Raw genomic sequence first — 14,404 nt, forward strand, 5'->3', positions numbered from 1 at the left:
CAAGAGCAAAGTGAACCCATTGGACCGATTGAACCGATTGGAATCTTACCAATGGTACACCAACGAACGCCGTTTAATACTCATGGATGCTTGCACTCGTGACGAACTGAGTCCTCGGTAGACCGGGTTCTATTTCACCAGATTGCTTTCCTCTGAATTACCAACTTCCCCTTAAAAATTTATACGTCTGTTGTTTGAGAAATGATAAACTTTAAATGTGGACAGAAATTAGATTGTATGCTCAACCACCCGTGGCGGATTTCAAGACTACCAACTTTCCCACTGGATGAGCAATGCGAAGGTAACATGGACATTGGTAGTTCCAGCAGTTCTAGGAACTGTAAAGCTTACGCATTGGCTATGGATTCAAAAGGCGACATCCCTGCAAGGAAGTTACTTCTGATGCAGTCGTGATACAACAGAACTACTGAGTAGAACGACACTAATTGGAAATGGCTACGTGCAGACCGAGCTGGTCAGTGTTTTTCTTACATATATTGGACGATCCGGAAATTCATATTCTCGTTGGAAAAGGGTCGTATCTGCTTGACGCTGCAAACGAAGTTAACTGAGCGGAAGATATGCCTTCCGTGTGATGTGTGTTTGTCAGTATAACATGGCTGCGCATCAGCCTACTGCGCAGCGGAACAATCATGTGGTGATGCAGTGCCGTCCGGTTACGCCCCCACGTCTGAATCACGTTCGATTTCATCGTGTGCCGGGGCAAAGGTCAAAAAGCACACATGCATTTAACCACGCCCACCCGATGGCCATACACAAGCGCACAGACGGCCATCTATGGTCAACCGAGACAAAGAAATCAACCGCTCGAGCACCGGTGTGTGCGTGCAAGAGACACGGGTTAGTTGAGAGCAGATCGACCATCAAATGAGTCAGATAAGTAAAACGCTGTGATTGCATTGATACACGGTTTTCTGACCTCCTTGTCTTCTGACTGTAACCCGGTAGCGACAGGGAAGGTGAAGTGATACAACAGAGTTGCGTTCTTTTGGGCACAGTAGATGCTGAAAAAGTATATCGCAGTTTAGCTGAAGTACTTGAATGACGAAATTCCATAAGCTTATTCTGAATTTTTATTCGGGCTTAGTTTATATGACAGCCTCAATCTAAACGGCTTTCAGAATGGTCACAACAACATGGTGTTCAACACCACGAGTACCGGAAAACTTATCATTTATTTGTGATTTGGACTGCTTCTGGAAGCAGAAATGATATATTCTGAGGTGGATTGCACTTATAGGAACATAACTTGAGGCTAAGTGCTAACTCGCCTGGAAACAAATTGAAAATATTGTATTCAGTGCTTTATTAAAATATTCTTATATGAATAGAAAGTCCTAATTTAAATATACATTCCCATCCAGACTTTAAAGGCAACGGAAATCGATGATAGTTCCGAAGTCGTCTAATATAAACAAAGATACTTAACCGGTTATCCTTTCTATGTACCAATGTCTGAACCTATGATTAATTCACGCGGTACCTACAAACACAACTGAACAGTTGGAATCTTTCACCAACGCTAAACGATGTGTAATCCTGGGAAGTCTTATCCAAGCTCGAATCCAGCGCTGCTCTTGACCATGTGGGACAAAACAAACCCATTGTTAGTGCTTTTTTAGTGAGTTTCTAAGATTTGCTTTGGCGATAGGCTAATTCTAATGATACCTTGTTGACTACCCTAGTTGTTGCTGTTTTGTGTAAAACCACGGAACTTCCTGAGGAAATGGCAGCAGATCTTTCGAACATGACTCTCGATGACATTTCCTCACCTCACTTCCATTTCCAAGTTTGCTAGCGAATTGAATGTCAACGATTCGGCACCATATACTATTCGCTGTTCACCCGATAACTTCGTCCTGTCAGGACCACATGACATACTAGATGGGTGTATTTCTCGAAAGGCTGAATGATGGTGAAGTGGTTTTCATTTACTGCCCTAATACTCAGTAATTTCAGGTTTTCAGAGTAATCCACACTCAATATGGCTCTTATGGACTGTAACTTTGTCGGCATCGCTGAAGCAGCTCAACTACCAAACAGCTGAAAAATACCAATTGACCATCTCCGTACAGCTATCCACAACATACTGGTACTCATCGTCCACTCACTAGAGTAGCTTGAACATCGTAATTAACCTGAGCAATAATGCTCACCCAACATAACCTTTGCCACCACACTAACTTATTTACGAGCCGGTGTGCGTAGGTCCGATTGAGAACAGACGTACCCTGAGCTGGGCAATTTAATTCATTACCAATCGAAGTGCGTTGTTCGCTACGCTACACCACGTTCCCTAACGACGCACCTCAACTGGCGATGAAACATTTGCAATCAGATTGCCTAACTCAACGAACAACTCAACGACAATCTACGCTACCTGAGCTACCAACATTCACCTCTATAGCAAACACAAATACCCATTGGGTATCTTGAACAGCTGCATACTATGTTGGTGGTCAAATGCTATCAAAGCTAGTCCGTCCGTATAATACGACTTATTTGGGTCGACGTAACCTATGCAGTTGGAGTTCACCACTTCCTTTTCGCAAACGTGCTCATGGGTGTACGATGATCTGCTCAGAGAATGAACCGTCGTGAGACTAGATAAAACTGATCCGCTCCTCTGGGACGTTCATCCTCTAAAGGCATCAAATCTTATCCCTCTCTCCGCTGCCTTACGAACTCAACGAATGGTTCATAGCATGTTGATTTTTAATACTCTGTCACCCGTTAGTACCTGGTTGCTGTTTACAGCACACACGGAAGCCACAAAATACAAGTGCGAAACCTGTTTACCTTGGACGAAGACGATAAAGGCATGATGTTTAGGTTGCGAGTACGAATATTGTACCTGAACATCAACGAGCCGCTTAGTCGCCTCCAGGGGAAAAAAGCTTAGTGGCCTTTTTTACTCCGTGATTATGAAATTCCCCTTAATGTGTAATCAGCCAGTAGGTTGAATAGGTGTACGTTGTTTTCAAATGTCTTTCTCGAAGACCTTCTGCACTGCATGGTCCGACGAGAAGCGGTTGTTTGTCGAACCGGTCAAGGGTCGTCGGTATTTGCAGAGCCGAATGTACCATGAACCGTGGAATAGGTCTTTTTTGATCAGAATGTCCGACGGCTTAACTTGACTGTTGTGCTGAACACGAATATCATCCGTTCCATAGAATCAGTTAATCATATCGCTACACTAGAAAATTCTCTTGATACACTCCTCACGCTGGTGGACGCTGACTATGTGTGATCGGGAACTGTGCTGTGACTGTACCGTTTCTCCAAGGCATGCCTCCTGGGACACATTTTGATACACTAGAAAAATAGAAGTTCGTTGTGCTTACAGCAGGGTATCCAGAGATTTGGCGTAACCCAGTTGGTTATCCAATCGGTCTATCCCTGATGTTGTTAAAAGCGGGATCGGTAAGTGGTTAAATTCATTGACTGAATCCTGTCAGGAAGGTCAGATGCCTGAAGATTATACCAGAATACCCGAAACCTACTGAGACCCTAAAATCCGATTAAAAGATGTTCAAACAAACATGGACCGAGGTCAGACAGTGCCCTTCATAATATAATGCGAGGCAGTCTTGGATCAAAATCAGACAATACGAGACAGCCTTGGGCCAAGGTCAGACAGTACGAGACATCCCTGGATCAAAGTCAGAGAGTGCAAGACAGCCTTGGATCGAAATCAGGCAGGGCACCCTCAAGATATATCGCGAGGCCGTTGTACTTTTCGCACTCAGTCGCTTGTGCGCAATAAAGCTGTTCTACTCTTTGTCGGCAAGTCTTTTCCGGCACTAGTCACTGGAGCTGTGACAGCAGTCAGGTATAACAAATACATAGTGAGGAGCTAATAAACCTGAATGGTCAAGAGTGACTGAATTTGAGGTAGAGTTCGGTTCTAAACAATTTTTGCTCTAGAGGAAACGTGAAGAATTGTTTCCTGGAGACCTTTTAAATCGTCTGTCTTCAGTTGCTGTGCCCCATGTTTCATGTTTTATCCCTGTTTACTTCCAGTACGTTGAGTCACTTCATTTGTTATTTGAGCTTAGAAAAGCGCCCAGCGTAAACAGTGATATATGACACAAAGCCGAAAACCAAGCAAGGAAGGCAAAAGACAAAGAGACGCTGGCGCCCACGGTTGTACACATTTTCAGTGTTTGAACCAGAATAAGCGGTACACTGCGTGAGTGAACCTAAACAGAAAAATTTGTGGCCGATCAACATAGGAAAAAAGTTCTCGATGCAGAAGGGCTTCGAAAACAATCGATAGTTTTTATTTGGGCAACGTTCCGCTTTTAACACAAAAGCTTCATCAGGCCAAGTGAGCAAGTCACCAAATGGGCCAGGCAGACAGCGAACCAATCAGTAAATCCTCTCCAGATTATCACACTGGATCAGTGTTGAGTGTCAATTAACGACTCTTATCGGTCAGTGTAGTTGTCAAAATCTTTGGTGGATTGGGGAGGGGTTCAAATTAATTCTGGTCGGGTTTGGTTCGCTAATCTTCCACTTCAGGGTGTTTCAATTGATGATTGTCCGGTCGGAGGGGAACTAAAGACCACAGTATACGAGAAGCCAACTGACACCGGCAGTTTTGAACTACTCGGTATTCGCTAGTATTGCCTCATCAATGTTTAAGCGTGTGAGGGCCCTGTGCACAGAAGAAGTTGATCGGACAGCGGCCCAAATTGAAGTAAAGTACAAACTTCGGGGTAGTGGATATCTAACTAGTTTGATTAGGCGTCAATTACGAAGGGTGCTGGTACCGGTGGCGAAACCCAAACGAGTTCTTTGGGACCGTTGTTATTCCATGTAAAACAGGGACATGGGAGGTCATTCGAAGGATTCTACACACGGCCAACATAAGAGCACCTTTCCAGAGGGGAAACACTCTGTGCTCTGCACTGTTGCAACTGAAGGATTGCCTCCCGGCAAGCAGAGCTAGGGACTGTGTCTACAAAATCAAGTGTAACGACCGTATTAAAGTCTGTATAGGACAGACGGCAAGGAACTTCACACAAGAATCGGAGAGCCCCGAAAAAAAATAAACAGACCGCCGAGAAAGGCATATGAATATCGGATGTTACTGAAGGATTCATCAATGGGGGAGAATGCACTGGACATGAATACAAAATAACTTTAGAGTATGTTGAGCTTTTGAGGCAGGGACTAGGCTTCACGCCAAGGCGGTGGAAATCGCCCTGCACCCCAGTGTATAAAGAATAGAGGATGTAGAACTGGCAAGCGTGTGGAGGATGGCTTTAAATCAGTTGAGCTGACACGTGGGGGTGTGCGGTTAGCGGAACGAATCAGCTGAGATCAAAACTTTTTGAATCAAATTGAGGAGGTCATTCGAAGGATTCTAAACACGGCCAACATAAGAGTACCTTTCCAGAGGGGAAACACTCTGTGCTCTGCACTGTTGCAACTGAAGGATTGCCTCCCGGCAAGCAGAGCTAGGGACTGTGTCTACAAAATCAAGTGTAACGACTGTATTAAAGTCTGTATAGGACAGACGGCAAGGAACTTCACACAAGAATCGGAGAGCCCAAGAGGAAAATAAACAGGCCGCCGAGAAACGCAGATGAACATCGAGCGTTACTAAAAGACTCGGCAATCGCGGAACACTCACTGGATACGGGACAAAATAGGTTTAGAAAATGTTGAGGTTTTGAGGCGAGGACCACGGTCCACGTCACTGAGACCGATTGCCGAGGTGGTAGAAATCGCCAAGCACCCCATTGTTAACAGAATAAAAGGCGCGGAACTGATAAGCGTTTGGAGAACAGTTTTGGATCAGTCGAGCTGACATGTGTTGGTGTGCGGTCATCAGGAGGAGTAGTCATCATCTGAATTCCATTTGACCTTACCCCCTCCCCAACTAAATTGTCACAGCACTCACAACCCCACAAAGACCAAAGAAAATCTGCCAGTGGCACCCGAGGTGAATCATCAACTGAAGCACCCAGAAGTGGAAGATTAAAGAAACGAACCCGATAAGAACTCATTTGTAACTCCCCCATCCACCAACGCAAGATTTTGACAACCACACTGACCGATAAGACCCGTTAATTGACACACAACACTGATCTAGTGTGATAATCTGAAGAGGATTTACTGATTGTTTCCCTATCTGCCTTGTAGCCTGACCTGACGAAGCTTGTCAAAAGCGAAACGTTGCCCAACTAAAGACTACCGATTGTTTTCGAAGCCGTCCTGAAGCGATGACTTCTCAATCGGTTCCAAACTTTTTCCAACTGAGGACAAAAATTCGTCTATCCATCCCGGTCACCAGTCTCTCTGATTATTGTCCACTGAACTTGGAAGACCGGGTGTCCATCCATGATAGTGACCATAAATTTTAATGTGCATACGGCTGAATTACATTTTCATCACGGATTAAAGGTGAACAAAGTTTTGAATCTTTCATCAACAAGTTCCCCCAAAACACACAGTATCCTTCAAAATCAACTGTTTCATTGTCTAGTGTGAGTCAGTTACATGATGAGAGGATTTTTTGAAAGACCTCAAGGAGACTGATTACCTTTGCGATGTGTTATTTTTCTAGTTATCCAGACAAACAAAACTTATGTTTGGCAGTGCATGATTACTATTTATAGCTTGTCGTTGAACGACCCCCAATGTGTTTGTTGCGAAAAACTGTTTTCCTAGTACTACCGCAAAATCAGCAGTGTTTTGTATTCAGGAAGGAAAATACTTGAAAGTTGGGAGAATCGACCCAACTAAATTTGGAGGTAGCTTCTGTACTGAATATCTGACCACTACAAACCGGTATCATTCACTATTGATTGAAGGCCGACATACACAATTCAGTATGCAAACGCGTTTTTCAACCTTGGTTACTACGAATCGGTCCACGAATGAGTTATTGGATGTGTACAGGAAACGAATCTGTCGCTAACTGAAGCGGTGTGTCACAGACATGTCAGAACAGCACACCCATCTAGCAACTATTACGATGGCTGAATGTCTTTCGTCCCTCGCGCTAATACGCAAGTACATTTTTCATCAACTGAGGCAAAGTGACATAACATTGGGCTCCCACATGCTAAATACCAGTGATCCTAGAAATAGACACGGTTTCGATGAACTGGTACAGAAACACAATTTGAATCAATTGAAACGAAGCTCAACTTCGTTTTAAACGCTCAACCGAACGACACCCTTACAGATAAGCATGACTCTGAATGTACAATTTACGGATTCATGGAGCTGGAATCATTACTATTCCCACTTCAGAAGTACTGGGCAACGATACACGTGATTTAACATTTCAGGCAACTGTCAGACGAAATTCTCACGAGTATTCCTCGTATAAATGAGGAAAGTTTGGTTGTTCATGCGATACTGGCGGAGTATGGAACAGGTAGCAAAGTAACTCTGTTAAACCTCTCAGCTAACCCCCCGAAGTTGTAATCGACAGGTGGAAATCTCGCTTCGAACTGCAACCAAATACTGTAGTTACTTTGGACAGTAAGAAATACCTCATAATGGGCTATGGATTCACCCTTTTTGGCATTTGGGTTTTTTGTCATGTATTTTCGCTTATGGGGGATATCAGATAGTGAAAATTTCGAGTTGCTGAAACGATTTCCTCCGGCCGATTATCTCATACTAAGGGGTTGCTTATTTGAAGGAACGACTGTATTACAAGGCCTTGTATCATTTCGTAGTAGTGAGGTTATGTCTGTGCTAAGTCCTGTAAATGTATGCTTACAATAGCATATCTCGAATGAAAGAGTATTTCGAGTAGAAAATGATTTAGACCGGTTCCTCAAACTCTCCCCTTTTTTGTATCTGTTACCCCAAATATGACTGTTTTCACTGGGGGCTTGCTGAGCTAAAAGTTTATCGGCGGTTTCACTGGGACCCACCGTTCGAGTCTCGGAAGCAACGAACTTGGGAGGTTTGTTACCTCCAGTGATGGGTAAACCACTTGTGAACAGGACTTTTTTCGCTAAAGTCCTTGGTTTTCAAACTTCCTTCTGGGAGCAGCTGTACACATGTGACAAATTTGTGTTCCTTACCACAATATGGCAACCAGACGACTCAACTCCATGCGCTGCCACGATTAGCATGTGCCTGACCTTCTGAAATGCAGATGGTGTGCTCTCTTCCACTGTTTTGTGGGAGGCACACGGTTGTATATCTGACTGAGATAAGATTCTGAGTAGTCCGTTTTTGTTCCAAACACTTCGTTTGCCATCTTTGCGGAAACCCTGCCCCTTTATACCAAAGGAATAAAACAGTTTCAAGCTAAGTAGAACTGACGACAAATCAGTGATCGCTGTGAGGAAACGATTACTATTCCTGACTCTCATCGTAACCGTCAAACTGCTTTACATAAATGACAGCAGACTCCACCAATTTTTCACACGCAAAAAATCATTCTTTTCTCTCGCTTAGAGTTACGTTGTCTGGTGTGCACATTTAGCTCAATGTACAGCACTCCACTTTTAAGGGAGGTGAACTGAAACGGTCCGCTTTGTAATATACTACTCATAAGGTTGCTGAAAATCCGCCGACAGCCCACAACCTGTTTCGCCCATTTTGGGACTCATCAGGTAGGCGCAGTCCCCGGATTTCCGTCAACCCTATGTTCTACTTGAAACCAAATTGCACGAAATTCGCGAATATGCACTCATTTGCAAACTAATTTGTTTTTTCGAGAGACTCACCTGGAACCCAGTTGAATCTCTCGTTTGTGATGTTTCCAGACAACTGAATGTGCTACACCAGGTCGCCTCTTGTTTCAGTGGCTACGATACTCGAGATATTGCGATACATGTATATCTTTGTAATGTACTCTCACAAACAGGACTGTACGTATAAAATGCCCATGGGTTTCGTCCCCGAAGACGATTGTGTGAGAAGTAGTGAACAGTGTGAATAGGTACTCATCTACCAGCGACACATGTAAAAAGATTTGCCGGAATTAAAAAGGTCCTCCAATATCAAAAAGGAAAGTTCAGCGATCGACTGGTTATTGGATGTGGAATTCCGGATCTGTTGAAAATCACCAGGTAAGATTTTCTTTTCGCACTGCTACTGGCTACCTATTAGTTGGGAGGCTTCATGTCGGATTGTTGATTGTGAGAGACCACCTAAAGGGAAAAGAACATAAATTAGCACGATACAGCTGAATAGCAGAGCATCGCCTACGTGAGGGTTAATCAATCCTTGGGGCCTAAGCTAGCAAATAGTGGCCATGGTAACAATCACTATGAGTAACTTGCCCTTTCAAGCCATTTGTGCCTTCAGTTTCGGTACACCGGAGATGGTCATAGCAACAACAACGATCGAAATTTGACGAAATTATGGACGCAGTTGCTCTGAATAGCCCTTCGCAATCTTGGGGGGCTTCAACTTTCAACAAGGTTAATACGGCATTAAAATGAACGTCTCTTTACTTAAGGACTGGGGAAAACTCCAGGGGACTGAGCCGATCTGATGAGCGCTAAGAGAGGCGCAACCGGGTTGTCGAAGGGTTTCAGCAAACTTATGAGTGATGTGTCGCGTGAAGCAGGTAATCCTTTTCAGTTCGTCCGCATTGAGCCGTTCTCATTCTGTTATATGGCGCCAACCTTACATCTGTTTAATAGCTTTGGCATCAGTTAAACTGTCGAGCAGAAAAGATTTTAATTTCAAAGAGTTTTTAGCAAGTAGAGTGAAAAACGGGACAAAGTTTCAATGACACAACGGTAATTCATTTTGACATTAGGCTGACAGTAGCGTGAAGTTTTGTTGAACCTTTGCGTCGATATGCCAAATCCTCACTAACGTACGCCAAGAGACCTAACCGAGAGAGTTGGGTGTCATTGCTTGGGGTGGGGGAAAAGATACCTCAATGTGATAGGTCTAATATACCTTAATGCATACAAAACGGATGGCACACCTAATTAAGTGGTTGAAGCCTAGTCAGTCATTCAATCAATGAAACAACCAGTCAGTCAGTCAATCAACCAAAGCAGGATAGCAAGTACCGACTGATCAGTGACTCAACCAATTAATCAATAACTTGAAATAGCATAGCGAAAATTCATACCTATTTCAAGCGAGTCCTTGCTGGTGTTCTACCATTAGCAGCAATTCTTACTGAGGGACGAAATGTAAAACTATGTTCATTGTTTTTACTTGTGAATTTCTAGAAGTATCCAGCCGTTCATCATGGTGCGCTCAGTATTAATAAGGCCTCAGGGCATTTACCTCTATTGGGAGCGATTCGAGCCGACTGAAAGAAAAACGCGAACTGGTAGCGCATAAGTTTGCACGCCGAAAACCGAACTAACCGGTTCATTTCTCTTTCGTGCTCAAGCGGTGACTGTTTGATCCCGCTGAAGTTTGAGCCTCTCCGGACACCTCGCTTACTTTCGCTATATTCATTTGAAGTCCGGCATTTTTGACTGGAGGACTGTTGGTCGATACCTGCTTTAGCTTTTCGTTCTCGGCCACAGTTCGTCGGAGAACCCGTTTCAAACGCGCGATAGTTTCCTCCAGCTCTCTTGTGGTTTTTTCACCCTCACCAGTCTGAGGTGTGTACAGAACGGAAAGAAGCTGGAAAGCTAGTAAGTCGGGTTGACTAAAAAAACCGAAATTGCACGCAAACATCTCAGATAGATACTTGAGAGATTTCACCAAATAGAGGTAGGGAAGTGAATAGGTTAGTGAAACAACAACTGAACCCTGAAACCGATGACGCGTAAGGTGAGCGTTATGGGAGAAGTATATATATATATACATATATATAAAATAAACCATGTAAACTACTACCTCCACAGGTGCATGAAAAAGGTTCAGCCAAGTAACCCCCAGACAGCACCGTCGCTTGCCGGTCTAGTTTACGGTACCTAGAACACTTATTCTACACCCTTACTATTCATATATGAAGATTTGAACAGCTTGTCTACCGGAAAATTAAAAGTGGACCAACTTCTGACGCCACACAATACTTGACCTAGCTACCACCTGAGATCAAGCTTCGTTACGTGTAATTCACTCATGCCTGATTTTTATTGGTCAGATACCACACGGCCTGCTATCACAGTCTGGAAACCCCTTAAACAAGAACTTGAGGTAAAAATGCCCTTACATGATTGGGTTGTGGTTCACGAAACAATCGGACCATAGCAACATGTGGTATCACAGTTGCCATGGCAACTACTCAGAGTACAATATGGTCTGACGGAACAAAAATAAGCGAAGTGGATGCGCGCCAGCAGTGAGGGAAGATGACCATGCAGAACGATTTCAGTGATGGAATCAGGCACAGGAAGGCGTCGTCAACAAAGGCTTGGGAGTCAAATATTTCGCCCTTTGGACCTTCTTCTGGCTCTTTCAGAAAGAAGAATTCTTCGGTTTATGTGCCCTATGTGGACCGAGTGAACTTTGCAAGGCGTAAGAAGCCAGGAAGCTGGACAACTGTTTTCATTGAAGTTACGTTGATTGTTGCTGCCCTGTCCGGCGCGGTTCTCGCTTACCTCTACGCTGATGAGCTGCACCTGAATATTACTCGGTTCTATGCTAAAATGGGGTCAACGGTGAGTCTTGGATGTGATTTTATTTGGAACATTGATAAATAGTTACGGAACTAAGAACATTCTCAGACGGGTTTTATGTTACGTGTACCAAGTTCAACTGTCAGCACAAGTTGTTGAGATCACACTGTATCTCAAAGAACTAATTAGTAGAGACCATAGGAAGGACAGTTAGGTTGAATAACATAAGAGGTGCGGCGCACCGACTCAGGGTGAATGTTGGGTTCAGGTAGGCACACCAAAGAGCAAGTTTTTCACTGCTCACTATGGTCGGTTACGGGAGTTGGTGGTGCTTGATGCGATGGAAAGTAAAGCAAAGTAAGTAAATTAAAGCAACTCGACTGGTGTGACAGCCAACCAGACCGGAGGAAACGAAGATTCTTTTGGGCTCAAGAAGTTTGAACTGTTGACTGGGTAAATGAGATAGATTTAACCGAAACTTTGAGAACAAATGAGGATAGGACAGGTTCATTTTCAACAGTTCGTATCCTCTTGCATTCGTTGAAAGTATACAGTGCATAAGGATGTCTTCAACATTAAGGTGGAGCGATAACTGTAGCAACCCTCTCGCCACCTACATGACTGTACAGGTCACCGCCACTCGCTAGATCACGAGATCTGTCTTTTTTTCTTACACTCACAAATCACGCCATAGAATCGTGACTCACTTGACCACACAGCTCACAGTCAAGCCCTTGATCACCTTTCTTACCGTACACAAATCACGACACAACAGTGACTCATCTGACATCGATACTCCCTACCGTCTGATAAGGTAGCAACAAGTCATGTACTGACACCCACACACACGCAAACGTTCCTACAGATTGGACAACAACACAACACAACCCAATAGAGCTTCGCACATCGCCCGACTCGAAGCAGAGCCGCTCAGGACTTATGGCGTTTCACTCACGATTAGTCAGGAAGTACGTGCGGCCGCTACAACAGCGAAGAAGGCACGAAACATGTATCCGAACTTGCAACAGGATTTATCTACCTGTATCTGCAGTATGATAAGTCTCTTGTTCGCATATATACCTGTTGTAATAATTTTATTCAACAAGCTGACGTCATTAGTGCTCCCCGTTTTCTCGTTCATATAACTGATTTTTGGGTTCTAGTAGAGCACTAACATACCCCTTACGCGAGTCCATGGAGAGTATTTGAAAACACCATCCGATCTGAAATTCAGGTTAAAAAATTTCTGGCGTAGATAGCCAGAGAACACTAATGGACACTAATGGAAACTCAAGTGGGAAGCTGTGCAGGGCACCTTGGGTTCTACTTTGTAGACGAATGCATGTGCAAGAAAGTCCAATACTTTTCAGGCAAAGCTACTGTTTTACCAACTACTCTTCTTTATCTTGTAAGCTTGCTCTTAGAGTGGAGAGTTCTTCACCCTCCACATGCAAACCTAATGAGGCCGTTCCAGCAGTTCGCCTCAACTCCAATTTATCCCCCTGTCTTATCGACCTCAGTCTTTCTCTGCCTCTTGTCCGCAGCAAGCACAAAATTTGCTGAGTCAACATTTGCTACAAGGAGCACAAACCGAAGACGAAATCCAGGAGGCTGTGTATTGGCTGCGAAAGGCTGCAAAAAAGGGAGACCCATTGGCCAACTACAATTTGGTTGTGGCACATCTGAAGCAGCATGCAGAAACCGAAGGACTGACAATGGATGAAGTCAAACGAATGATGGACCACGCTGGGGCTCATGGAGTGCAACAGGCCAAACAGTTTTTGGGTGACTGCAAGAAGCATACAAAATGTGCATGGTTGTCCAATAAGCTCGCGAAGCGTCAAAAATGATCTTCCCGAGGCCTGAAGGAAAACATAGTAACTTAATCTAAATTTGACTCTGTGTATTCCTCCCTCTGACTGACTGTCTGTTCACGAAATTTGTGGTAAATCTCTGTCACTTACTTTTCGAGGACTGCTACCTGTGTTACTGTCCTGGTTCCTCGTGGATCTGTCCAGATTTTGCACCATTTCAGCATCATTATTCTGATTTTTCAATTTATCCACCAGTGCTTGTAGTTCATTCACGCGCTTCTGACGACAGAAATGATACACAGGGGGGAAGTAAACATCAAAGAAAGAGAAACATGAGAATAAGTGTTGACGAGACATCGGGGTTTCTAAAACTCGTGTGATATTTATTCGGCTATCTCACTTATTCGAACTAATACACCGGTGTAACGGGTTATACCGCTGGTGAAACAAATAAGTAGTCTACTCTCCGAAGTCCGCTCTCTTCTCCTGAAACTGACGGAAGGTGAAGGTTACCATGGAAATTTTGGAACCGCCGTTCAATGTTCGTTTATAATTGTTTGGTATTCAAAGGAAGTCCAGGAAAGTTCGACAGAACGCCTAAGAATGTCCACTTTTTAAAAACTCTGTGCAGATGAGATGGTTACTTTCGTGTCCAGTAGCTCGTCACTGTTTGGTTCGCGTTCGATAACAGGCAACTCCGAAGCTAGTCTCTCCTCCTTTCTTTGAGGTTCCTAGAGATCATGTGGTATTTGTTCTGCTATTTAACCTTTTCGAACGACGGAGATTTCGGCACAACTGAGCTAACCCACTGTAGGAGCTGTCTAGAACGCCTTCAGGCCTCTACTCCATGGAATTTCGTTCCATAGAACAAAGTTTGAATCTATTCCCTCATTTCAACCGTTTGGATCTAATTGAGGAATTATATTCAAGGAAATCAGCTTATTAGGTTTTATCCTCAGGAATGGCGAAGCCAATAATGGCTTCCAGAAATACTAGTAAACCATATCAACATTACTGATCAGGGAATGTCACATTTGATTGAGG

The 14,404-nt window shown here is 43.8% G+C and overlaps 2 protein-coding genes across 2 annotated transcripts in view; one reads left to right on the forward strand and one right to left on the reverse strand.

Annotated features, from left to right (window-relative positions):
• Positions 1-8,550: 8,550 nt before the first annotated feature.
• The window catches only part of T265_08419 (hypothetical protein), a gene marked incomplete at both ends in the record, with an annotated part of 53,084 nt that continues 47,230 nt past the window's right edge, over positions 8,551-14,404 (reverse strand). The window contains 4 exons of the mRNA XM_009174218.1: positions 8,551-8,652; positions 8,730-8,810; positions 10,420-10,578; positions 13,511-13,639. Of these exons, the coding sequence (XP_009172482.1) occupies positions 8,551-8,652; positions 8,730-8,810; positions 10,420-10,578; positions 13,511-13,639 (471 nt within the window). The remainder of the gene's footprint in view (positions 8,653-8,729; positions 8,811-10,419; positions 10,579-13,510; positions 13,640-14,404) is intronic.
• T265_14568 (hypothetical protein) lies at positions 11,262-13,640 on the forward strand (the record flags this gene model as incomplete). The annotated part of the gene is made up of 2 exons (XM_009174229.1): positions 11,262-11,588; positions 13,091-13,640. 2 exons carry the CDS (start codon positions 11,280-11,282, stop codon positions 13,394-13,396), a joined length of 615 nt encoding a protein of 204 aa, XP_009172493.1.

Source organism: Opisthorchis viverrini (genome assembly GCF_000715545.1).
Source record: "Opisthorchis viverrini unplaced genomic scaffold opera_v5_220, whole genome shotgun sequence".
NCBI lineage: Eukaryota > Metazoa > Platyhelminthes > Trematoda > Opisthorchiida > Opisthorchiidae > Opisthorchis > Opisthorchis viverrini.